The sequence below is a fragment of the Silurus meridionalis genome, chromosome 10, assembly GCF_014805685.1.
Source record: "Silurus meridionalis isolate SWU-2019-XX chromosome 10, ASM1480568v1, whole genome shotgun sequence".
Taxonomy (NCBI): Eukaryota; Metazoa; Chordata; class Actinopteri; order Siluriformes; family Siluridae; genus Silurus; species Silurus meridionalis.
Window position 1 is genome coordinate 10755985 of NC_060893.1, and position 27004 is coordinate 10782988.

General features: G+C 36.6%; 2 protein-coding genes across 4 annotated transcripts in view; one reads left to right on the forward strand and one right to left on the reverse strand.

Annotated features, from left to right (window-relative positions):
- Positions 1-8556, reverse strand: part of tln2b (talin 2b) — a 114121-nt gene extending 105565 nt beyond the window's left edge. For both annotated transcript variants that reach the window (XM_046859017.1, XM_046859016.1), the window contains exon 1: positions 8373-8556. The gene's annotated coding sequence lies outside the window, so the exon portion shown is untranslated. The remainder of the gene's footprint in view (positions 1-8372) is intronic.
- Positions 8557-13256: 4700 nt separating this feature from the next.
- Positions 13257-14982, forward strand: c2cd4a (C2 calcium dependent domain containing 4A). Of its 2 annotated transcripts, none has more exons than XM_046859700.1 (2): positions 13257-13380; positions 13491-14982. In XM_046859700.1, the coding sequence occupies exons 1-2, from the start codon at positions 13369-13371 to the stop codon at positions 14871-14873; spliced, it is 1395 nt and encodes a 464-aa protein (XP_046715656.1). In that variant the 5' UTR covers positions 13257-13368; the 3' UTR covers positions 14874-14982. The 2 variants fall into 2 exon arrangements, with proteins under 2 accessions (XP_046715656.1, XP_046715657.1); XM_046859701.1 differs by having other exon boundaries at positions 13264-13380; positions 13573-14982.
- Positions 14983-27004: the final 12022 nt, after the last annotated feature.

Genomic DNA, 27004 nt, shown 5'->3' on the forward strand with positions numbered 1-27004 from the left:
TTGAATACAAAAAACATGAGAAGGAAACTACCGGTAATTATTTGTTCCTTTTAGTTTGCTCTTTAATGAATAAAAGTACTTTTATTCAATTACTCTATTAAACGATGGACTAATCAGTAGAATACTCTATTACTAAAATAATCGATAGCTGCAGAACTAGTTTGCATAAATGTATTATGTCTCAAAGCTACAATAAAATGAACATTATTTTCTACGTTTTTTTATTGAAAATGTCAGCTATTGAGAATGAACACTTACATCAAGAACTGCTATTAGATTACAAAAGCACATTCAGGGTTCATTGAAAGTTTCAGCAAAAGCTGTACTATTTAGCATCTTTAGGGGGAGGTCTTGTGTTGTTACAGGAGAATTTACTTTCACATGGCAGTTATATAGTCATTCTAGTAGTGCCAAATATAGCAGGTAACACAAAATAAAATTATTTTATTCTTATTATTATTATTATTTTATCATCATTATTATTATTATATTATTTAAAAAAAACTGGAGGAAATTCAAGCTCTAGCTGGGGCATAATGTATTCATCAGGCCTGGCCCTCTAAAACACAGCAACCACAAAGACCCAGACTTTTGGTGTACTGGGCATGTGGCAGTTTAGCAATTTGCCAAAAACACCCACACAACTGCACATTAACAATCAATTCAGCACAATCATGTTTGGCTCTTTCTCACTCTGATGACTCTTGAGCTCTTTGCTTTCCCACTGCACCAACAGATGATAGGACTCATTTATCAACATAAAAAAATGGTTCTTAACTGTTTCTTATGCATAAAATATTGAATTCTCTCACACACACACACACACACACACACACACACACACACACACACACACACACACACACAAAAACTGAAATCAAACGTATGTGTGGATCATACACAATACATTTTAATAAATACCAACCGTTCACACCCACTGTGTATGTTACTTTTAATTTATAAAAGATGTCCACAATTAACAATATATATATAGTATGCAGGTACAACACAATTAGCACCACCAGGGAATGTGCAAAATACTCTTATTTATTAATTTTTTGATATTGACCAGTAGGGAAAGATTTATCTGGTCCATTTAATTGTGTGTTGTTCAACATAAAAACAAATGTCAGCTACACTTTCACAACATGGAAGCTGTTTACATTTCCAAAACCAAAATAATTTTCAGATGCCACTATAATGTTGGTAAAAGTGAAATTATGCTAATGATGTCCGGAAACCCAGTGATTGAATTTAAGTCCTGATTCACCATTGTGTGCTCTGCATCAGTGCAGCAGCATTGGATTGGTTTGGCCAAGAGAAATGGTGACCGCAAACAATACAGGCAAAATCTTACCCAATGATTGTTGAGCAAACATCTACTTCATTTTTAATTTCCCTCTGCACTCTTCGAGTCTAAAACCCTTATGGGTTATTTGGTTTTCCAAATGAAAGAATCCTAAAAGTTTAATTTTCCAAATTACCCCCTATTTTTTTTCCTAGCTGTATGAATATTTTTTAAGCACAGCTTAGTATTGAAAGCACCTTGACTTTCCTGGTATTGCTTTTGTGTATCTTATTTCCCCCTCACCTACTTGCTCCCTCCTACTAGTGGCAAAAATGTATTTCATGTTATTAGAACTGGTTTCAAGAGTGGGTATCTGCATAAACCACATAGTGCTGACAGCTATATCATCAGAGTGCCCACCCCCCACCAAAAAAACCACCAAAGCCGACATCTGTTAGTGAAACGGGATCTTTGGTCTCCTTCTTCAACAAGCTGTTTGTGGTTACCAAATGACCACAAACATTTGAATATGAATTTATTACATTTAATTGAAAACCAACTAACAGATTCCATAGACTTTCAGATTATTAGCTGTTTAGCCCCATGATTTAAACAAACATGCACCAACACCGATCTCTTTGTTTAGGGTTGAGCATATATTAACCATGTGTACACAATGCATATTTTTTTTTTTTTTTTTTTTTTTTCTCCCCATATTTTTTTTTACTGAAGGTACACAATGGTGTGAAAACATAATTAATAAATGAACGCCCAGGCCTGGGGGGCACGGAACAAGTGCAGCAATAGAAAAATTGCTTTCTCAGTGGATTGCAGTAGGAAACTGAACATCTCTCTGGCAAATACATGACAACTTATCATTCATTTAAAGGCTACAATTATGTTTAGAAAAAAAGGGCTGGTTTTTGTAATGGATGAACTGCAGGATTGTCACCTTTCTCCTCCAGAATAACCGGACAATGTCTCTTAGTTTCTTATTCATTATAACTAAATCATAAAAATAATAATAAACCCTTAAATGTTCCAGGGTGAAAGAAAATGACAAATCATGCATGGCTGCTTGTATTCAAGTAAAAGAGTATTAAAGATTTTAAACGTGTTTCATGCAGCATTTCACTGAAGACAAGAATACACCAAGCAGTGTGAAATAGGACCTCAACTAGTGCTATAGTATTTCAAATGTCCATTAATATATCAGTCATAACTAATAGACTGGATTAAACTGCATAATAAAGTAAATTAATTGAATTCATTTAATCAAATGAAACATTATGAATAATACAGTAAACAAGTTTGGTATTTCCCTCTACCATGCAGGCTCCCTAGTGGCACATCCAGTGGCAGTGTTGCTTCTGTTATAAGGAAGTTATGAGTTTGTATCCTGACAAATCCAAAGCCACCTCAACCAGCCTGGATACCAAGAGGGCACAATTACCTCTGCTTTCTGGGTAGGAAGGATAATGCTACTCCTGCACCAGTTAACCAGAACAATGCTAATTAATTATGGCAGGATAAAAGTAGTGAGAGCTAAGAGTGTACAGCCATCCTGTAGCATTGTTTGAAGAGCTGTTTGCAAAGATGTAGTGATTTCACAGATATGGAAGTAGCAGGTATTGCATTTTCAGTCTATTAGCTATTGTGCAATGGAAGATAAATAGCTACATAGTTAGCAATTGTATAAAATAATCGATTCATGGAGATGTAAAGGTATACACATATTTGTATCGAAATTTTAGATACAGGGCTTTCGGTTCGGGTGCACATAGTTACAATTTGAGTTCCCTCAGGAAGGTATTAATTGGTGAACTGAGAATTAGTTTAGTCTCTGCCTCACACTTTGAGGGATTTTTTTTTATTATTAATATTATTATTAATATTATTATTATTATTATTATACATAGACAACAACAATGCCAGTGGTATAAAAAAAAAACTAGAGTTAGCACAGTGTCACTGTGGATACTCACTCAGTACCCGAAATAAGATTTATTTTGCGCATGCATGAAAACGCTAAAGAAGCAATATAGCTATTATTAGCCGCTAACCAGGAAGTGGCTAACAGCTAACACGATGGATTCTTTAGCGTTTATGTCCAGCTTTTTTGACAATTCTGCATATGAAGAGAGTGAAGGAATGAAGACATTTGTTAAAACTATGCTAAGATAAGTAGAACAGTAAAGTAAAACATCTTTAGAAAATCACACACACACACACACACACACACACACACACACACACACACACACACACCTGTATTACAAAAAGTAATTTATATTTAATTATGTTTTAAGCAATATAATTTGTGCCAATTTAGTTGCCAACTTCGACTTAATTTAATAAATAATGAAAAAAAAATGCATTGCATTAATTTAATTTATTCTATTTTATTTAAAAAAATATTATTTGATATTATTTAACCAAGCAGGTATTTTATTAAAAATTCTTTTAAAAATGTTTAAATGTAGATGATCACAAATGCAATAAGCCTTTTTTTATTTAGCAAACAAAAAAACAAGCAATGTTATATCTTGCATTTCTTTCCCCTAAGTGTACTGTAAAATGACCGGAACCATGACTTAAAAAACAAGGTTTTAAACATGAATTTTGTGTACCCCCATCACCCCATCAATTGATTATATTTCTAGCTCAGGCCATCACCATGATCTGTGTTAAAAAACAGCATGTTTGGGTGAGTTTAGTAAAAGCAAGCAAAGTCCTTTAAAACTGCGAACAAATGCAATTGTGATTCAATTCACATGCAGTAGAAAGCTTAGACATCTAAACTGTACTTTTATAAAGTGAAAGTCCTACAGGACACAGGTAGAAAAATACAATAATAAAACACAACTCTAGCAATGTCAGGCATGCAACACATTTGACCTCATCATGATAGGTTTTTAGTGTGTTTACCATATTCTGCCAAAAAAGATTTTATCTGAAACAGTAAGTACATCTCATGTGTCAGAGCATGTAGCTTTTAAGCATGTATTTTAAATAAAAGCATGAGGTAACAACTGGAGACTGTATAAATAAAAAACTTTAAAATGCCTTTAACATTACAGTCCTTAATGTCCAGTGACAAAAAAAAATATTTTGATTTTGAAAGTTAATGACTATAATTCAGTCATTTTGATAATGGCCTCTCCAACAGTATGTTTGCGATTAAGTATAATCAAGGGATCATTTATTTACAATACAAGACAACACTGGGTGTGGGTGGGGAGTGTTGCTGACATTATATTTATTAGGAATTTTCCAAATCTAGGATGTGTAGTATTTATCCCAATGGTGTTCAATAGGGTGTAAAGTCAGAAGTCTATAGCAGGAGATTTCCACTCACAAGTGAAAGGAAAAATGTCATGCTACTGCATCCAAAGAAACCCTATACTATTGTGTGATGAGATAGATAGATAGATAGATAGATAGATAGATAGATAGATAGATAGATAGATAGATAGATAGATAGATAGATAGATAGATAGATAGATAGATAGATAGATAGATAGATAGATAGATAGATAGAGATAGCAAGCAATGACATTACACAACATTTAACTGTACTTATAAGACACAGGCAGCAAACAAAAAGATCACTTCTTAAATCTTAGAGAGGTCTTACATCAGTGGAATGCAAGTACTCAATTTCACAAGAGTTAACCAAAAAACTATACAATCAGGCATGACTTCATCAGGCTATCAGGGCTGTGTTTTATCCAGGGCCATGTGCTGGAGAACTGCGTGATCTCATGCATCAAAGTGAGTGAAAGAGTTACTACATGCCATGTTGGCAGTGAGCCAACAATGATATCTGCACAGCAATAGAAAGGTTCTAAAATACTGCATCTATCCTGTAGAGTGCTTTTTTAAAGACCCCAAAATGCAAATGTGTAACGACCTTTTTTTTTTTTTTTTGTCTTGGCAGTGCAGTGAGAGCAAATGCTGTCATGATCTTCTCTCTGCTCTTATTTGGTGCATGATGCTACTGGAATCATCAGATTTTATCAGCACCTCTGTAGAGGCAAGAGCCATATCCCAGTTTAAGACACATGCTGTGCGCAGAACTAATTATAGCCACATATAAGGAAGATTGAGAGCAGGTGTTAGCAAAAGTTGCAAGACTACAAGGGAGGAAGAGTGGTCATGCAAAGTGGTTAGTAAAAACCTTCAACTAGCTTGTGATAACTAGTTAAAAGGATTTTTTACGTTTCCCTCTTTTGGCCCATGTCCAAATAGGTCCTCTTCGCTAGTCTTTTCTATAATGTAAACATTAAGAGTTTTGTCTACCACTGACTGATCAAAACTTTAACACAGCCCGCCTATATAAGAGTTTTTTTTTTTATTGCAGCAGGTCTTAAAAAGGAAACAGCTACAAAGCCAATCACCCTGTCCTAATTATGCTCCTCGATCACAAGTCTCTTCACTTCCACAAATTCATATTCCTAACATCAATCAGCCAATAACACAATGAGCCAGACACAAAGTGCCCTAAGCCTATGATTGTCCTTAGTCTTTTCCAGGAGGAAGGAAAAAAGAACAGCATTTAGATCACAGACCTGACCTCATATAACTGCCAGAAAGCCCATTGCACAGCAGTATTAAACATCCGTCTCTTCCTGTCATACAGCATGACTGGCTTCCCACCCACTGCCTACATTACCTACTACACGTCACACAGCACTGATATGCCATGTGTTAAGATTAAAAGTAGCAGCAAAAAAACCAGGGTTAAATTATATCAAAATCAAACTTTTGTTTAGTAAAACTGGCATTTTTTTTTCTTCAAACTGTACATTGTGGGTAGCAATTCCCATTAAAGTTTCTGCTGAACACTGAACACACTATATGAATGACAAAACAAGACGAAAGGTATTCGTAAGAAAGCCATTATGCAAATATCATTTTTTTAGAAATACACTTTTATAAAAAAATAAAATAAAAAAAAAAACACTTTCTAGAAGACTCCCACACACTTTTTTTATGCACCATCATGTCTGCCAACATCAACTGTCAAACAGTATCTAATCAAGAACAGGTTTACAACGCTGCTCCTAGATTAACCCCATCCCTGCACATTGTAGTGTTCTCAGTGTTCTTCAACGCTGTTAAACAAGCTGAAACCCAGGGGTGTTAAAGCAAAGTAAAGCCAAAGACCCACAGGATTGAGAGGTACTCCAGGAACATGGTTGGCATACAATATGGTTCCTATCATAGTAACCATGCCAACAATCTACAACCTTCTAATATACAAATGATTCTAAATGTGATTGCTTCAAATCTGTGTGTGTGTTCCTTTCCAGCTGAGCATAATGTGCATGTCCTTCAACATCACATGCATTCGGGATGAGGAATGTATTAGAAAATGTCAAAACATATGACAAACAATGCACTGTTGTAGGTCCACATCAGTCTTGATATTTATACTTGCTATCACAATGCAGCATCCATAGAAAACCTGGAACAAATGGAGTGTCGTCTGAACCGGTCTGTATTTTTTTTACATCATATAAATATTTCACTCATTGCAGAAACAAAAACAAAAGAACGCAAGCATGAGGTCAACTCTCGGAATGTTTCAATGTACACAACAGGGGTGTCTGATCTTATCAGTGGCTCCTGCTTGGCTGGAACAAAAACCTACTGCCACACTGACCCTTTTCAAAAAAGACTGGACAAACCCCTAATAGGCTTGAAAACAATTACTTCGGCAGTTAGGCCTGGTCCTGAATTCAGACATGTTCAGACAAAGGGGTCTATGACTCCCCGTTCAGAGGGGTGTGGTGCTTTTCCAGCAACATCACCACAAGGGAAAATGCAAGACCTACACCTCTTCTTCAAGGACAACTTCATAGAAACTAGGTTCTTGATCAGATGAAGGAGACTAGGTTTAACTGGATGGGTGATTAGTTGCCTAGACGAGTAGACAGGCTTGTGTCTTCCCATTATATACAGTATTAAGGTGTGTATGTTTGTGTGAGATCTGATATTGCAGTGAAGCAGATGGAGAATATTGGAGAGAGAAACACGGGATGGATTCGGTTTAGGATCACATCAGATTTGAGTAGGATCGAATGCACCTTTATGGGGGAAGGGGGGAATTCATAACTTGTATTCCTAGGATTTTTTCCCCTCTTACATCTTTCCAGGATGAATGTCAGTTCATTTGAGCAAATGCTCGACCGGTCACGGAACTATCGATTATCCCAAATGGATCTCAAACAAACAGAAAAACAGCCCCGATGATGACAGCGACCTCCATTTCCGATCGCTTTCTCGGCATTTTTTACACCAGAGCACTGAGTGTGTAACATTCACAGCGTGTCAAATACCCGGCGCTGTTACACACACACACACACACAGGAAAGAGTGGCCTCGATAGATAAAAAAGCTTGGGAATGTAGCGGTGTGCACGGACAGGAAAGCAGAGATCGCGTTAATATGGCGGCGTTACATTTCGCCCTTTAGCGATGACCCCCATCCAGCGTTCAAGTCGTTAAAAGCGAGTTTGCGTGGATCGGATCTTCACACACACACACACACACACACACACGACCGTGTCCAATGTTAAAGCTAGGAGCTGGCACGAGCGTGAGGGTGTTGCTCGATAGATGTTTGACCCATCTGTCAACACATCAAGCCGACAGAATGCTGGCCAAACCCTCAAACACGCCGGATTTGATCAGAAACTGCATGCAAAAACAAAATAGATACATATTGGAGTTGACGCTGTTCGGCGTGCACAACATGCCAAATAAGGGCCATCTTGCATGGAGGTCCAGTTTTGGAGATTGGCTACGAACACACACACACACACACACACACACACACACATACACACACACACACACACATAGATTTCCCGGGGCCAGAAGTAATGATCCACATTTCACATTTAGAAACACGCCTGCTGAGATCAGACGCCCATTCATACTCCATCACACGCCGTATCCTTCACACTGCGCTATAATCCAGCATTGCATCCAGCATTTTCAATTCCTACCGCTTAAAAAATAAACGACAACCAAACAATTTCCATTGCATGCAAAAGCCGCAAATGGACCATTCGTACCTGAGATCCAGCAGCGTGGTGCATGAGAGAGGAGCTGGTGTAGAGAGGCAGAGTGTGTGTGTGTGTGCTTCTCCAACCTCTCAGTACACTAGAGCTCCGCCCTTCTTATTAAGCCCCCTCATCCAAATCAAACGCTACTAATGGAAGGCGAGAGGGACAGGCAATCCATCAGCACCCCAATCACGTCTCCTTCACCGCCGACCTCACTCTGTGCACTTTATTTATACCGTGCTTTGTGTGCGTTTCATTAAAGTGGCTTTATGCGAGCAGTGCGCTCGAGCCTTATTTCACTCTTAAAGAGATATGAACTGTGCGCGAAGCAGGAGTTCAAATCAGTCCTGATGCATCCCTGAGAAATAGGACCTTTACTTTCTTTACCTTGGACTTACACGGTTTCCTTTACTAGATGACACATTTTGAAGCCAGTGCTTCAAAATGCAAAAGAAATAAATAAAAAATAATGGACAAAAGTATCAAGCTCTTAATGGGCAAATCATTGGTCAGAAGAAGAAACATTCCTGTGTCACCATTTGCTCATTCACTTTTGCTGCTGTGAAAGGTTTGTTAAAAAATGGTTGAAACAGTGAAAATCACCTATATAGTTCACTTATAGAATTCAGATGTTTAATATCAAATTCAGCACATGCTCAAAATATTGTGCAGCTGCTCACCAGCTATTTGGAGCATCAACACAGAACTGAACAACATTGAATCTCCTTCCTGTTAAAGTGTTTACCTACAACTTTTTGCACATTATTTTGCCCATGAGGGTATATTATACTTAAAATTATTATTTACCATATCCATATGTAAAAATAAATAAATAAATAAACAAACAAATAAATAAATATATAAATAAATACATTTGTTTGCATATTATACAAACAAGAAAAAAAGAAAGAAAAAAAATATTTTGAACCCCTGACCTTCCAAGCTATAACTCAGAACCTTAATCACTAAGCTACCACTTCCCAAATCACTGTTTAGGAAGACATTTTGGATCTGTGGATATCTTTAACCAGGACCTTTAAATAATGGCAATAGTGTCTATATGTCTCACTCAAGGCATGGGTGATATGACAAAAATATTTCATAACAATATTTCAAGACATTAAACAATTTGCCTCTCAGTATACAATGTAGTTTTCCTTTCCCAATAAACCACCATTAAGTGCTGCATTTAATAAATCATACACTGGTCTACAGTAGCTCTGTACCTTATAGGAAATGTAATCCCATAGTGCATATTTATTGTCTTGTATAGTTCAAATTGTACACTCTAAAAATGGGTGTTGCAACTGTACATGAGCTGCATATACAAAATCCTTGTACATGCAACACATGATACATGACAATTAAGATGACTTTTTGGTTGAATTATACATATTGAAGGTAAGAAAGGCATACACTCAAATGTACCACCCCAGGCACAATCAATGGAACAGTTTAATACCTACTTTAGGTAAGATTGATGTCAAGCGAAACAACTATAATATTCTTTGCTGCTTGATCTAAATAAAAAACAAATTAATTCCAAGGAAAATAATCCCACAGAAAATGTAAATGTGTATTAACTTCTGTTCTGGCAATCTGCATCTAGCTGTGCGTCTTTTTGTCTTTTCTTATAATTAATGATATATATATATATATATATATATATAGTAAACGTTAAACTTTTTTTAAGAGTTACAGTCAGCCTTCACTGTAAGTTCTGTAAATCTTAGATGGTTTAATCACACACTAAATTTTTACATCTGTAACTGAAAGTATTCTCTCAGATATTCATTCTTAATCTGCTGTCTGTATTATTATGTGTATCATTCATATGCACAGCTTGATAATAAGCCATTATATAAAAAAATTAATAAATAACCATGTAGGCAGACTGAAGTCTATTATGTGCTAAAGGAAAAGTGTAATTCAATTTGCATGTATCACTGAGTAGTGCGTTTCAAAACACAAAACACCTCATGGACCTGTCTTTGTACTAATATGCGAATTGCTGTAAAAACCTCTTACTAATGACACTGATGTTTTTGTTAAACAATAAATGAAAAGCCACATTTTTCCACTTTGGTGATTAATACTGATTTACTGGAATAATAGTCATGTGTATGATTTATTGGGAATATGTGCTGCTAAATACAGACACAGAAACCAAACAAAAACCTAATTGAGTAAAAAAAAAGGTTTATGTACTAGAAACCATATTTTTTCTTTAAGGCTTTCTTTCTATAACAGAGGTTTCTTAGTTTTGTAAGGGTCTGCTTGCTGTCATGCACAACCATAATAACTGATATTATGATCTGACAACAATATACAATATATCACTTGGTGTGGGTTTCCTCTGCATTCTCCGGTTTTCTTTACACATCCCACTTTGTTACCATGACAAAGACCCGTCTAAAGTGGTCCACTGCCAATACAATATGACTGTAAACATATGCAATTTTAGCATAAAGGTCTTACACACCTGGAGGTTAGATTTATATGATTCATGTTATAAAAGTTCATATAAAAGGTGTGATTTTGAAAAGGTCTGTGTGTCTCTGCATCTCCTCCAATGTTAAAAACGTTACACACTTGCAAACCCTTTATCCTTGTTAACATCTACTGTACACACACACACACACACACACACACACACACACACACACACACACACACATATATATATATATATATATATATATATATATATATATATATATATATATATATATATATATATATATATATATATATATATATATATATATATATATATATATATATATATATATATATAATGCTACTGCCATCTAGTGTTCACATTGAACTTTGCCACATTATTTCACACTATTCACATTTATTTAGATAGATGGCAGCATGATCCATATTTTGAAATAAAGGAAAACACCTTTCTCCGCTTTAAAAGGCAAGAAGTATAGAGCGAGTTTGTAGTGAGACCAGCAGGATCGTCTTTATAGTTCTTAAACATGATATTTTAAAACTTTCTTTGTTCTTATTACAAATAACATGAATAAAAATCGTGGTGAAGGGTCCACAATCCTTCCACTGCAACGCTGACCAGGATAAAGCACTCACTAATGAATGAATTAATGAAATAATGAATGACTGAATAAGTAATTTAATCCACATCAACTCTGATCAGTGTTAAACATGCATAAGGGCAGCGTCATCCCCCTAAAAAAATCCAGTTTAGTCTGACCAGCTATCAGCTGCTGGCAAACTGGTAGCTCATCTTTGGCAGTAGAAAAGGTTTCGTGAACCTCATCTTCTAATGCAATGTTGCAAATAATCTTTTGCATTTTTTTTTACATTTACACTGCTTAAGAAAATTGTAAACATTTATTGTTGAACACGATCATTTTAAAAAATGTAAAGAAACTGCTTTGCAGCTAAAAGCTGCTTAAACTAATGTGGATTTTTCAGGATGGTAGCCATTAATCTGCATGTAAAACCCACACAGCCCATAGAATCCCCATCAATCCCAAAAAAAGAGAAAAAAAAATAATAATTGCACTCATTCTGCTGATAACAAAAATCCATAAGTGTCTATACTGGCGAAAGATTTCTAAGAACCAGTTAAAGAAATGCTTTGTTATCCCTCTTCTAATGTTTTTATCTCCATATACCAGCTGTCTAATGATGTTGTTCCCAGAGTTGCTGAGATACTCTACTTGAACTATGATCCAATGCTGAGAAAAAGAAATAAATTGATGAGATGTGAATTCCATAATTGAAAAAACAAACCATTAGACTTTCATAAAGCACCTACAAAGACACATTACTCTAACGTATAAAGCCCAGTAAAAACTGCAGTATGATATAATCTTAATGGTTATTTTATTACAATCCCTGTTCCATTTAGAGCATGAAGATGATAAATTAAAGTGTAATGTAGTGTAAAGAGAGGCTGTGTTTTTTTTTCTACCACAAGAGGGTATACCTGAGAGAGAGATTTGTGGCTGAACTTTCAAAGCTTGTTCACAGAATTCCCAGAATGTTCTTTAGAGTCCAGAGAAATCGATTTTGTTTTATTAAAAGGCCAAATGGTATAATGGAGCTTGGTCTGCCTTATCACTAATTCTCATGACTACAATGCTTGAAAGCATTGCTATGTAAACCACAATGTACCAAGCCACCAAATGAACTGAACGCCAACTGAATACACTGTGTTATCTATTGCAAGTTGTTATCTGCAGTTAAATAAAAACATATGAATGATGTTTGCACACATTTTAGCTACTTCGCTTTTCACACATTTCTTTGTCTTAGAGTTTTTAGTGTCTAAGGCCATAAAAAATATGCCCACATAGCCAAAATGTTGTACTTCATCGGGAATAACTGGCACTAATAATGAAAATTAATTATTATAAATTTTTATATTCTGTATTTACTAGTAGTATAGGATTAGAACGACATATCCTGTATATTTCATCACAGGTCACATGTGCCGCAGTTATATTGATCACATGCCAATTTGGTATTTACCTAAGGTCAGTAACCTGCTACAGGGACATATTCTTGACCAACATGCAGCATTATGTTCTTTTTGCAAATGGAAAGTTAAACATACTAACACACACACACACACACACACACACACACACACACACACACACACACACAGGTAAATTTTATCTGACTGATTCATTAACTTCTACAGCAATTTGCTTATCATGCTAGCCTTTACTTTTCCAAGCTTGGGGTTCAGATTATAATATTATGGTTTGTGTGTTCCTATGGGAACTGTAGCCAGTGTTTGTGGGAGAACTGTGCCTGAGCTGCTGGAGGTGTGCACATAGAGCCCAGCTCCACCCACCCTCCTGTGCTGCACTATAAATAGCCTAGAGCGTTTTATCCCTTCCACAAACACCACTCAGTGATGAACGAGAAAGTCTTGTAGCCGGAGAAGTGCATCTGTCACCAGGAAGACCTACTTCAATGTGTGGCAAACAGGGTACTGAAGAAATCCACTGATTCTCAGCACATGACTGCTAAGGTAAGCAAAATAGAGAGAACCCTATAGCATTTGTGTTTTACATTTACTACAATTATCAAATAATGAAAAAACCTTTTACCATTATTAAATCTTTTCTTTTTTTTATATAGATTTTTAAAGTTGATCCCATGTGGGTGGTTGAAAAGATCCGTCTATCAGTAGAGAAAACCAATCTGCTTCTTCCTGCCACAGATTACAGCTTTAACATTGGAAGCATGTTTGGGGAAAACACTTCAGCTGATAAAGCTAAGAAAGCCACCCTGTGTCCCAACATCATCACTCCGGACACCATTCCCAAGTTCTGCATCCCACCGAAAATTACAAGTTCACTCGAGGTGAAGAGTTTGGAGCAAGGAAAACCAACCCCGTGCATCACGGTTTCGTGCAGTGAAAGTTACAGCCCAAAGAAAGAGATTCCCTTCCGAGAACAGATGGGTAGTCATATCATTCAAGTGGAGAGTGTAGAGGATGGGCCATACAACAAAGGTTGTAGTGATGAGGAGAACACCAATGCAGACCCCCAAAGTCAGGCTGCCCTCTCTCTGCCACACCTGGCCAAAGCCCAGACATGCTATGGCTTCTGCACACTGCTAGAAAGCCCCCACACCAGAAGGAAGGAGTCCCTGTTCCACAATGATCCCAATTCCTGTGGCATTCCCTTGCTTCTACCCAGGAGCAGGTCTAACACCTGCTCCAGATCATCTTCAACTACTGTTTTCCCAGCCTCACCCTCAACTTCCTCCTTCAGTCTGAACAACTTAACCTCCAGACTGTCACGGAAGAGCTTCGGTCTGCACCGGCAGGGCACGCAGGACAGTGACACCACCTCATCAGCTGAATCCTCACCATTCAGCTCTCCTCTCTTGGCCAGATCGCTACCCAAACCCTCCCTCTTCAAAACTCTCAGTCACGAGAAGCTGCTCTACCGTAATATCCGGAAGGCTGCCGTATCCAGGAACAACTCCCTGTCAACGGATGAAGCCAGCTCCACAGATAACAGCCCTAACGTCATGAGGAGATCGTCAGAGGTACTCATAGAACCTCTTTCATCCAGCTTTGGCCTGGCTCCTCCTGCTATTTTTCCCTTGGACTTGGTTCTGCACAGAGAATGGGTGATGAAGGAAAGCCTGGTGCCAATAGGAAGGGATGGAACACTGCGCCTTTCAGCAGAATACTGTCCAGAGAACCAGAGACTCCGGGTCCGACTCATCAGTGCTGAGGGGCTGTACTCTCTCTCTGTGGACCCTAAGAGCATCAACTGCAGCGTCAGTCTTTCCCTAATGCCTGGGAAATTCCAGAAACAGCGCAGCACTGTGATTAGAAAGAGTCGTAATCCGATCTTTAACGAAGATTTTTTCTTTGACGGCATAACCGAGGAAGACTTAAGCCACTGGTCACTTAGGTTTAAAGTTGTCAACAAAATGTCCACCATGAAAAGAGACTATATTTTGGGCAGTTGTGATCTTCCTCTGACTTGTATTGTTACCTTATAAAAAAAGAAAAATGGACTAACTTTATATATTTATTTGCATTTGTTAACATTTGATATTTATTTACAGTTTTATAAAGCCAAAGATTTCATTTCTATTAAAAAGTTGAACACTTTTTATTAATTCTGTGTGTGTGTGTGTGTGTGTGTCTCTCTCTCTCTCTCTCTCTCTCTCTCTCTCTCTCTCTCTCTCTCTCTCTCTCTCTCATTGGAACTTAAAGGGAAAAGGTGATAATGTAGTCACAGTTAAACCAAGCTCCAGGGGCTCTAAATAGAAACATTGCAAACCTGAAAGCTTCTTTGCAGCCTGAATGGATTGCATTAATTCGGTTTATTGAAAAAAAAATCCTTGATTAAACCCACTCTTTCATGTAGTAAAACTTTTTATTAAGTAGCATAATCATGAAGATTTTTTTTAAACATACACATTAGTCTGCCCTGTTGCATCAACCTTTCTGCACAAGTTTAGTGGTCCTGACATTTACATCATTAAAGAGGTTGAGAAAACTGTGGAAACCTGTCAATCGTTAGTGTTTAGGTCTGAATATTCAATTAGACAATTACATTATAAAACTTTTTTTTTTCTTTAAACTAATAATATAGTAATCTAGTATTAAAATTGTAACACACAAAGCTGAAATCATGGCTGACTATTTTCTAACTGACTTTGCAGTTTGTATTAAATAAATAAATAAATAAATAAATACCTACATACACACATACATACACACACAAAAAATCAAGTTTTAATGCCAGAGGCAATCAAATAAACTGTATTTTCTTTGTAGCTGGAATAATGGTATAATTGGCATTATCTTTTGTAAGTTTAGTCTGGACATTGTGTGTACATATGCTCTGATAAATTGTGGATCGGTGAGTCTCTGCTCTGAAAACAGATATTTTAACTGAGTTGTAAAATTGCTTCATCCACTTAATGGTTTAAAAAAGAAATCAGATATAGAGAACCATATGCTGTTTATTATAGATCATTTATTTCTACTGTGTAATGCCGTGCTGATGGGGAGAAGGTTAATGATAAATATGTTTTTCTCAATGAGTCAATTGAGAAATAATAGTGTTCTCTGATTTCCTGTGAGGCTGTTGTTTCCTGCTGACCTTTGCAAAGATTAAAAATACTTGGAGTAACTTGAAACCTGATGCTGATTAAAAAAGCTGGTAATTTTGAGGGAAAAGTATATATATACACCAATTTATACAATTTATGCACCAACATATGTAGTCATATGATGATATTGGGGGAAATAGATTATGATGATAGTATGGATTGATGCAGTTTGTTGGTAAAGATGCATTCATGCTTACTTCCATCCGACTGTGTCCATGGTAATGACTGACTACAGACATAGTCTCTTGTGAAGTAATGAAGGCTGGTCTTATCATGTAGGCTAAAATTGCAGTACTTATTCTCATTCATTTATGTATTAACACGTAGCGTTTACTCATTGCAAACATGTCCACATTGATCACATTTCTCTAAAAAAGCATGTGGATTAATCATGAGTGTTCCCCACACTGGCACATTTATGCATGTTGATTATATGCAGCAGCAGCTAATACCAAAACAACTAACCATGCTTATGCAATATGTTCGTTTATTCCAAATGATATTAGGAATGAATATACTTAGGTCACAATGCTCTGCTGAAATGAATAGCAGAGAATAGAAGAGTCTTTTTAATATATGCATGACATGGTACATTCTGAAAGAGTTTGGCAGATGGTCACTGAATTCCTATTTTTATGGTTTAATTAGGTCCAATTAGATAAGAACTGAGTAATTAATTTTCCAGGCATGCTTACACTGGGTCAGGATAATCTCTACATGAAGACATAACAACTGATGACAAAGTAGATAAAATAACAGAAATCAGCATAATCATGAGTTTAGGGAGAAAGTGATGCTGAATACAACTTGCACTATGGAGGATCATTGTGCTGAGTAATATTACATATTGCTTTATATATGCCAAAGGTTTCTTGTTGAAACTGATTGTAATTTGTGATAAATATGAACATAATTGTACTAGATTTGTCTTTCAGACTTGGAAGCAACACTACAATAAATTAGCAGGAAGGTTGAGATGGTGAATGTATTAATGAATTAAGAAAAAAGAAATGTCACATATATGGTGACTAGAATTGTTATATGAATTATAGATCATGACAAGCATGACCTGCTAAAGAAAAAAAATTTCTCACAGTTTATTGGGATGTTGGATGCATACTATTATCTATTGAGTATCCAGTCCAGCTTCTGAAGAGAATAAGGACAGTTGCCAAGCAACTCCTTTTCAAGTTGGTCAGGCCTAAAGCACTGCCACGTCAGGGGCTGCACACTAAAGCACTATGGACAGCCTTTCAGATGTTCCTTCTCTATGTCATAAAAGATTATTTGCTGGTTAATTTCTGTTATATTAGTGAGTCCATTGGGTTACTAAATTAAAGTGTAATTCTGAGTTCTGTACTTTCTGTCCCATTCTGATCTCAAATACCACTTGAATTGCTTCTCGCATAAAAAAGAAACCTAACACATCTTTTTGACTTCACAAATACCTGTAATAAATATACAAATGTTTTTTCTTCCCAAGAGCTGCATATCTTGTAAAGTAGACCATAAGGAGAGAGAGAGATCCTGCTACACTCAGCAAAACACATCTGTTTCTAAAAGTGCCGGCTGCTATTTTCAGTCTGCAGATTTTATGGTTAAAGATTAACATACATGCTCTTTGGTCTTTCCTAAGATGAGCTTAAAAGCACAGGTACACGTATGATGAGTCACAACAGGGTGTGCTTGGCTTCTAAACCAGACAAGACAATAAGATAGCCCAATGAAGTAGGAAATAAATCCCGCATTAGGTAGTATGATATGGATGATGATTTGACACATGATAAATATACACCATCATTTCACTACGCTACCTGTCAAAAGAAAACCGAATCATCTTTGCTTAACAGTGATGGTCATGTTGTTGCGTGTGGGGAAACCTCTTGAATTGTGTATGACGCACATCTCACACAGAAATGCAAATCTATCTATTCAACTATAATAGAAAAAAGAGGATTGCATTCTATGTCATTGTGCTCTTACTGGTCACCATAATCGGTGTTGGCTCAATTATCAGCCTGGGATGCTTCTCTTTTGTCCTTTTCACACCTAGATGTGGATAATGATTAAGGTTTAGGAGGGTGTTATGTCTGTGTGTATCGCTGGACCTCTGCAGGAACTGATATGGAAGTCATCTTTGTATTCAGTGTTGATTCAGCTGGCACTGTCTATTACAAATGAAAATTTTTAGGTGATTCCCACAGCCTGGTGTTTACCGATTGCTTTGCTCTGTGTTGCTTGTTTAATTTGTGTCAGGTACTTTGTCGCAAATAAATAAGGTTTGGTGGAAAATAAATAACCAGATAGTCAATATATGGGTTTGTGAGAGTGAAAGCTTGAAGGTAACCTGTTATTTAAGGGGATTGACCACGTTTGCTAATTAGACATCACAGTTTATCCAGTGTTTATGTTTATCCATTTCCTTCATTACTTGTCCAAATTTTTGTATTATTACAAACGTTTTTTAAACAACACATGAGCAATAACAATAATTTTAAACCGTGCAATATTACCCACGTGCGATATGTCTGATAGCGTAACTACTTACTCGTGGTCTCTTTTTTTTTGTATTAATACATTGTGTTGTGTATATACTGTATACTGTATTACATTTCTATTCTTTTATATATTTGCACATTTCTTTTTTTTTGCTGCCGTAACAGAGAAATTTTCCCACTGCTGTACGAATAAATGTATATCTATTATCTTATTTTATCTTATAACCTTTCCTCTCTATGGTTCCGATATAACAATATACTTAATTCTAAACCCCAAATCCCTGATTGTACTGTATGGTGGGCATTTACAGTATATAAGGGAAGAAAGGAACAAGACAGACACTAACAATAAACATTTGATTCCTTTTTTCTACAAAACCTTAAAACATTATTCAAAGACCCAATTCTTTATTAATACACTCATCACAGCTCCCACAAGCCTGTCTATTATTTTTCTGAAGTAATAAATAATTGGCTGTCTACAAGTTTGCTCCAAAGGAAAATGTATTCCATGTACCATGTGCTTTAGTTTTAACAAACAAACAAAATAAACAAATAATTAAACACTTTTTATTCATTATTCAATTAAAACAACAAAATTTCATGTACTTTTAAAAAAAATTTCCCATGTTGTTCTATTAAGTTTTAATAACCTCCCACATGATGAGCTGGCAGTAAGCTGTGTTAGTAACATGAGAATTCATGAGTTCTTACTTTGACCTTGGCCATCTTTTTTTTACCTTGTTACAATCAGATACAAAAATGAGCTTGTAGATAATCTCTGCAATATAAACAGGGCTTACAGTTGAATTAAATATTCCTCTTCTGTGGTTTTGGATTAAAAGAAAAATGTAATGTAACTTTTATTTTACAGCTTATCTCCAAAAAATGATCCTTTACAGAGACCCAAGATATGGTTTAAAATGAGTTAAAATGAAAGAAGAAATGAGAATATGATAAGAATATAATATATTAAAAAAGACTATGAAAGACTCTGAGAGCTGTTGTTGAGTATTGTTTTATTGTTTAACAATAAAAAAAGATTCCAAATGATTTATTTAAATGCAATCAACATAATTATAGAAAACACAGTTTGAAAGTATTACAAGATAATACAATAATTTCTTTCACATCTTTATATATTTACAGTACAGTACAGTATTCTGAGTTATTTGTTGATTCTGGCATCTATTTTGTGATTGATTTATTACCTGTGCAGAGTTTTTCATGTTTCCCCTTCGGGTTCTCTGTTGTTTTCTCACCTCTTAAAACATGCATATTTACTGTGGTAAATTGCCATAGGTTTAACTATGTGAATGGTGTACAATAAATGCCCAGTTTTCTTGAGATTGACACTCCAGAGATAGCGCTTTGAGTTGCTACTGTAAAGGCAATATTATTTAATTATAATTATATTTATATAATTAAAATTATTTAGAATTAAGTAGGGGAGTAGGCAACCTTTGTTTCTTTCCTTTTTGGGCCTTCAGCATTATGATCATTGTATTTTATCCTAAATATTTCACATATTCTTCACAGAAATCAAACAGCATTTTGGGAGATTTTTCAGACAGTGAGGGAGAAAGGAAAGGCAAGCGATTCAGTTGACAGTTGTTGCTTAGCTACACAGGTGCTCAGTCTCTCTCTCTCTCTCTCTCTCTCTCTCTCCATCCTAGTTAACTAATAGGGAGCCACGCAGGATACATTAATCAACAGTTAGTTCTATCGGAAATCATCTGCAGTATATTTAATTGTACACTCCAGTAATATTCATCACTATTTTAGAGAATACACAGATACATCTAAAATCTGCATTATCTCCAAATATGCATGTATTTACCCTTGCATTCTGAACTATTAAATAAAACTTGGAAATAATGACTTTTTCTTCTTTAAGTAATCTTTTGTAACTCTGAAATTTAATTTTTTTTTTTTTTTATTATATTTATCCATGCCAGTGTGTTTGCATATCATTTCACGGATTAATATAAACAAAACAATAAACCAGATAAACAATGGAATTTCTAGTGTAGTGTAAACTATCACCATTAATGTATAATATAATTGCTTACAACTGGAACTCCGATTGTAAATGTTTAAATGATGTATTCAGCAGAAGTTTAATGATCCTATTGTGTGGACTGATGTGTCTATTTAAATTGAAACAACTTAAATGTTTTTAGGGAACAAACATGAAACAAAAAGTTTTGATTATAATTCACTACAAAGCAATTATTTTTCAAAAAGGGCAAACAAAATTTGTGTTCAAATGCATTATATCATAGTAGATTCAAGGGCATCATCTACTATCTAGATGTTGCCTTATGATTGTATTGCATCTTGTGAATTGCCTGATTACTAAAAGAAAAATACAATTAATCAAGTGTACAGTATAACTTTAAGCAGGTTTTGTTTGACTTTAATTGTGACTTCAATGAAGATCAGACTATTTTTTATTTCATTCAAACTAAACATTTGCATTTTCTGTCCAATCTTCTTCCTCTTATTTTGGCTGTGGCCGTTAGGGGTCACCGCAGATTATCATCTGTCTCTATATCACAATTCCTATCCAATCTAACATACCAAAGATGATTAGACTTCATTTAAGTTAGTTTAGGTCATAAAGTTAAGATCATAAAATGATGTTACATAATATATTATTATATACAAAACAATGCATTTTCATATTATATTACATAATATAAAATTATGTAATAGCATACAGGGATCGCCCAGCATCGTAGCAGACCAAGAGGACTCGCCTCCTCCTTTTAGGCCACTAGAGCTGCACCAGGGCATAGCCCCAGCTCTAGGAGTACCAGAGGTCAGTCTCAAGAGAGGCACATCAATTGCCTAGAGATGCTGGCTGTGCTTCCAGCGTTGAAACATTTCCTTCTGGACCATAGAGATCACCATGTGCTGATCCGGTTGGACAACACCTCGGTGGTCTCGTACATCAACCATCAGGAATGTCTGCGTTCACGCCCCTGTACAGGCTGTGGGCGCAAGGAAACCTCCACTCCCTGAGAGCATGGTATATCCCGGGCCGGTAAAATGAAATAGCAGGTACCCTGTCGAGACAGGGGCTTAGGCGGCTCCATCCTCACATGGTAAAGCAGATTTGGAAGAAATTCGGCAAGGCCCAGGTGGATTTGTTCGTGTCTCGAGAGACTTTGCACTATCCCCTATGCATTTCCCACACTCTCCCAGCCCCTCTAGGGCTGGATGCCATGGTGCAGGCATAGCTGAGGCTGTGCTCTGTACGCCTTTCCCTCTGTCACACTGCTTCCAGGAGTTTTGGAAAGAGTTTGCCAAGGTGGCTGGGCAGACCATGGTTTGTGGACCTGGTGGCCCTCCTCGATCAGACTCCATGGGAGATGCCTTTCTCAAGCAGGGGGCACAATAATTTACCCCGCCCAAAATTTTGGAGGTTTTGGCTGTGGCCCCTGAGGGGGCACAGCTCCAAGGTTCTGGTCTCTCCATCAAAGTGGTTGAGACCATTCTCCATTCCAGAGCTCCCTGCAGGAAAGAAATGGCACCCAGATGGTTTAGTGCTGGAATTCCTCCAGGAACAGTTTGCCAAAGGGTTGGCTCTGTCCACCCTGAAAGTCTATGCGTCCGCCATTTCAGCATATAATGCCCTAGTTGCGGGGCAATCACTGGGCAGAGACTCACTGGTGACACATTTTCTCCACAACACCCGGCTGAGGCCTCTGGTGCGACCTAGAATGCCTGGGTGGGACCTGCCTGTTGTGTAACCCTAACCCTAACGCCTTTTCAGCCTCTGACTGAGGCTTTTTGGAAGCATTTCACAGGCAAGGCTGTGTTTTTGCTGGCTATCTGCTCTCTAAAAGGAGTAGGTGATCTTCAGGCCCTTTCAGTGGCCCCTCGCTTTTCCTTCACTCCAGGCATGGCCAGTGCCTTCTTGCACCCTAGAACGGGTTACATCCCCAAGGTGCCCTCGGTCATTCAAGACCTGTTGGGCTCCAGGCATTCTATCCGCCTCCTTTTCAGGTCCCAGACCAGGAATCCATCGAGCAGACCTTGAGCAGGTAGATTATTGATGATATTGCATTCCTCATGAGTCCTCTCATTTCATGCGTGGTCAAAGCTCACTTGACCCACCCCGGCGGCCTTTGTCAGGTTCTATAACCTTGACCTCGGTGCTACTCCTAGCCCCTTTGTCCTTTCGTCCTAGCTGTGCTTATACACACTGGGCAGGGACTGGTCAGTCTGACGGGATTGGGTTCTCGTTCCCAAAGCATTGCGATGCAGCTCGAGTTCCTGAAAGGGAACGTCTCTAGGTTATAAATGTAACCCTAATTTTCTGAGGAAACAAAGCCTGTGCATCTCAGTGCCACACTGCCAACGTTCCTACAGCGCTTCCTTCTCTTTTACAGAAGCTAGCGCCGGTTTTACTTCATGTGCTTTTTGTGGCTTCCTGGTCATGACGTCACCCCGCCGGTGATGCCGTACATCCACTTTTGACTGATTACATACGTAACCTAGAGACGTTATATAAAATGTACAAATCTCTGTTTTAAATTTAGTGATTTATAGTTTCCATTTAATCATTGTTATTTTATTTCTAGTGCTATTCACACACTATCATTCTCTACAGTAGCACATATGCCTGAGCTGACGTCAAGCCTTTAAAGAAAATTGCTAAGACAGTGCCATACCAAAACAAACAAATGTTGAAAAACATGTTTGGGAAATGGAGTAACAGGACAATGCCAGTCTTATCAGCATTGTAAGAGGAAGTCATCTTTGTTTGACAAACAGAGCTCAGTAGTAGTGTAGATGACTATTGTTTAGATTTAAACCAAAAGTAGGCTGCGTCTTTCTGATGACGCAAGGGCACTGCTACAACTTAATGTTTTCTAAAATGACATGGAAAGATGATAGCATGATGATAGTCTGTGTGTAGATGCATATGTATAGTTTATTATACCTCGATTTTTATCTGGCAGACATGCGTGAGAACCGTGTTTATTAAAAATCCACTTTACAGATGCTGGCTCGGGCTGATATTTGCACTGTTTTAAAAGTCAACATTGGCTTTGGCTAACAATTCAAAGGTAATATGCCTTGGCATCCTGTAATCCTGTAATTGGCATGAGATCATGTATTATTAGCCATTCAAATTAACATGGACAACCGTTTGCACATAGATGACTAAAGGATCAGCTCTAATAAATGTTTACATTAACAACTGCTTTCTGAGCAGTCCCATTGTCTGTGTTGGCATTTCCCTAACTCTCCGGGTTATTCCGATTAAAGTTCTGTAAAACAACACTTCCACCATATATCAAAGAATGAAAGAAGAACAAAAATAGTATTACTGTAATGGTACACCCTACTTCTTATCAGCACTTGGCCTGCATTTTACCATAACATAACAAATTCTTTATCACACGTATGTTTTGTCAGGCTTGTTGAAATAATATGGGCTTAAGCCTTTCAGGTTTTTAGGAAGTTGTATGTTTTGCTGCCTGGAAAAACCTCATAATAAAATGTGATTTCCTTACATTGACCTGTTCAACATTCAGCAAAGCTGCTTGAGGAAGGTATGGCAAATTGATCAGGATTGGTTTTTCTTCAACACAGTAATCTTATTGAAATGAATATAAAATCAAAACATCATGCAAGAATACAGCACTAAGTCTCTTACTGTAATTTATATCAATGTGTAGAAATCTTCTAGGTGATCTCAAACCACTCCTCCATACTAAATATTTTAAAGGTGTCTCTCTTTAAATATATTTAAGTTTTTTTATTGCAACAGATTATTGGGTTTACAAATTATTTTTATCCCAACTGCAAGTTTTACATGAGAATCTTCGAACACAACGTGAATTCCGGAAATGTTGGGATGCTCTTTAAATTAGAAAAAATTTAAAACTGACTTTCAAATCACATGAGCCAATATTTTATTTGCAGTAAAACATAGAGAACATAACAAATGTTTAAACTGAATGTTGAAACACAAAATGAGCTCATTTTAAAATTGATGTCTGCTACAGGTCTCAAAAAAGTTGACACGGGGGCATGTTTACCATGGTGTAGCATCGCCTCTTCTTTTTAAAACAGTTTAAAGGCGTCTGGCCATTGAGGTTATGAGTTTTTGGAGTTTTGCTGTTTCAATTTGATCCCATTCTTGCCTGATATAGGTTACCAGCTGCTGAAGAGTTTGTGGTTGTCTTTGGTGTATTTTTTCTATTTAATGATGCACGCAAAGTTCTCTATAGGTGAAAGATCTGGACTGCAGGCAGGCCAATTCAGTACCAGGACTCTTCCACTACGAAGCCATGCTGTTGTAATAGCTGCAGTATGTGGTTTTGCATTGTCCTGCTGAAATACACAAGGCTTTCCCTCAAATAGTCATCTGGAGGGGAGCATATGTTTCTCTAAAACCTTTACATACCTTTCAGCATTCATAGCGCCTTCCAAAACATGCAAGCTGCTCATAGCGTATGCACTTATGCACCTCCATACTATCAGAGATGCTGACTTTTAAACCAAACGCTGATAACACGCTGGAAGGTTTACCTCTTGTTTAGCCCGGTGGCGTTCGTGATTTCCAACAAGGATGTAAAATTTGAACTTTAAATTTTAAATGTGGATTTTAAATGAGGTTCTGGACCATATTCACATATGGCTTTCTTTTTGCATGATAAAGCTTTAGTTGGCATCTGCAGATGGCACAGCAGATTGTGTTTACTGACAGTGGTTTCTGGAAGTATTCCTGGGCCCATTCAGTAATTTCAATGACATGGTCTGAGGGCCCAAAGACCACAGGCATCCAACAATGTTCTTCAGTCTTGTCCCTTATGCTTTCTTCAGTTTCTCTGAATCTTTTGATGATTTTATGTACTGTATATGACAAGGTTTACAAATCCTTTGCAATCTGACCTTGAGGAACGTTGTTTTTAAAGTATTCCACAATCACAGTTCACAGATTAGAGAGCCTCTGCACATCTTTACTTCTGAGAGACTCTGCTTCTCGAAGACATACTTTTTTTTATAGCTAATCATGTGACAGACTTGATGTTAATTAACTTGATTAGTTGCTAGATGTTCTTCCAGCTGAATATTTTCAAAAACTTCTGGCTTTTTTAGCCCTTTGTTGCCCCGTGTCAACTTTTTTGAGACCTGTAGCAGGCTTTTAAATTTTAAATGACTCATTTTGTGCATAAAAGTAAAAAATCTGTTTAAACAACATTCTCTATGTTCTATTCCGAATAAAATATTGGCTCATGTGATTTGAAAGTCTTTCAGTCTTCATTTTATTTAAATTTAAAAAAGTATATATATAAAGTATATATATATATATATATATATATATATATATATATATATATATATATATATATATATATATATACACACACACATTATTTACATATTAGATAATTCTTTTTGGTAATTGTAGTTCCATTAACAACGAGGATCTTTTTTTTCGTAGGTTCTCGATTTCCAGGAAATTCTAATGTTCTTGGGGATAAGTCATGACGTCTAAATCTCAGCGGTTGTTTTAGTCACCATGGCAAAAACAAGACATCAGTGTAATTTAATATCAATTCATTCTCATGCCCTTCGAGACAAGGCTTGTGTTTGCAATACATTTAGGCTTAATTGAGCTTGTCTGCTCCTGCCTTAAAAGTCAGTTGTAGTTTCAGGAGGTAATCTGTGAATAAGAAAACGACTGCATCAGGAACTGACAGAGAACCAGGATGAGTCACTCATTCACACTGCAGCACACTAGAAGTAGGGTGATGGATTAGCGAGCCATGCCAAAATGTTTCACCTGGATCTTTGACTCTGCATTTATATTGCATAGTACCAACCGTATTAACCCCATACAACAGCTGGTCATGACATTAAGACAAGAAAAGATAAATAGCCAATGCAATTTCATTGTCTTTTAATAGCTTGTTCATAATTATTTTTCAAATATAGGCAACACTTCGAGGAAAACTTATAAATGGTTTTAAGTATATGCCCCATCAAGATTCAGAATACTATAAACTGTCTAATGTTATCAAAAACACATTTTCCCACAATGCTCATTAATCATTACTGTACTATACACAATATAATATAACTTGTCATATGACTAAGTGAGCAAATTGCTCATCAGTATTTAGCAGTCTAAGGAAAGTTTTAAAAGCATAATCATGTTTCCTGTTGTTCCTGTTAATTAATTTCCTTCCTACAAATAACAAAGCTTTGTGGGTTTCTGTACAACTTTAGTTTTTTCTAAATAACCTTAAAGCCTAAAAACTAGACAGCTAGGAAAGCTTATGTCCTTTGCCAATCTTTAGACTTTTAAACTGCTGGTATTTACTGCATATGATTACAATGACAAAATGCTGTCAATTAAGTGGAGTTATAGTTAGAAACATTCAAGAAAAGATTTACCACTATACAGTATGCAGTGTGTGAAAAAATATTGATCCATATTTTAATATTTTGTCCACTAGTCCACAGTACCAAATAGCAAAGTAA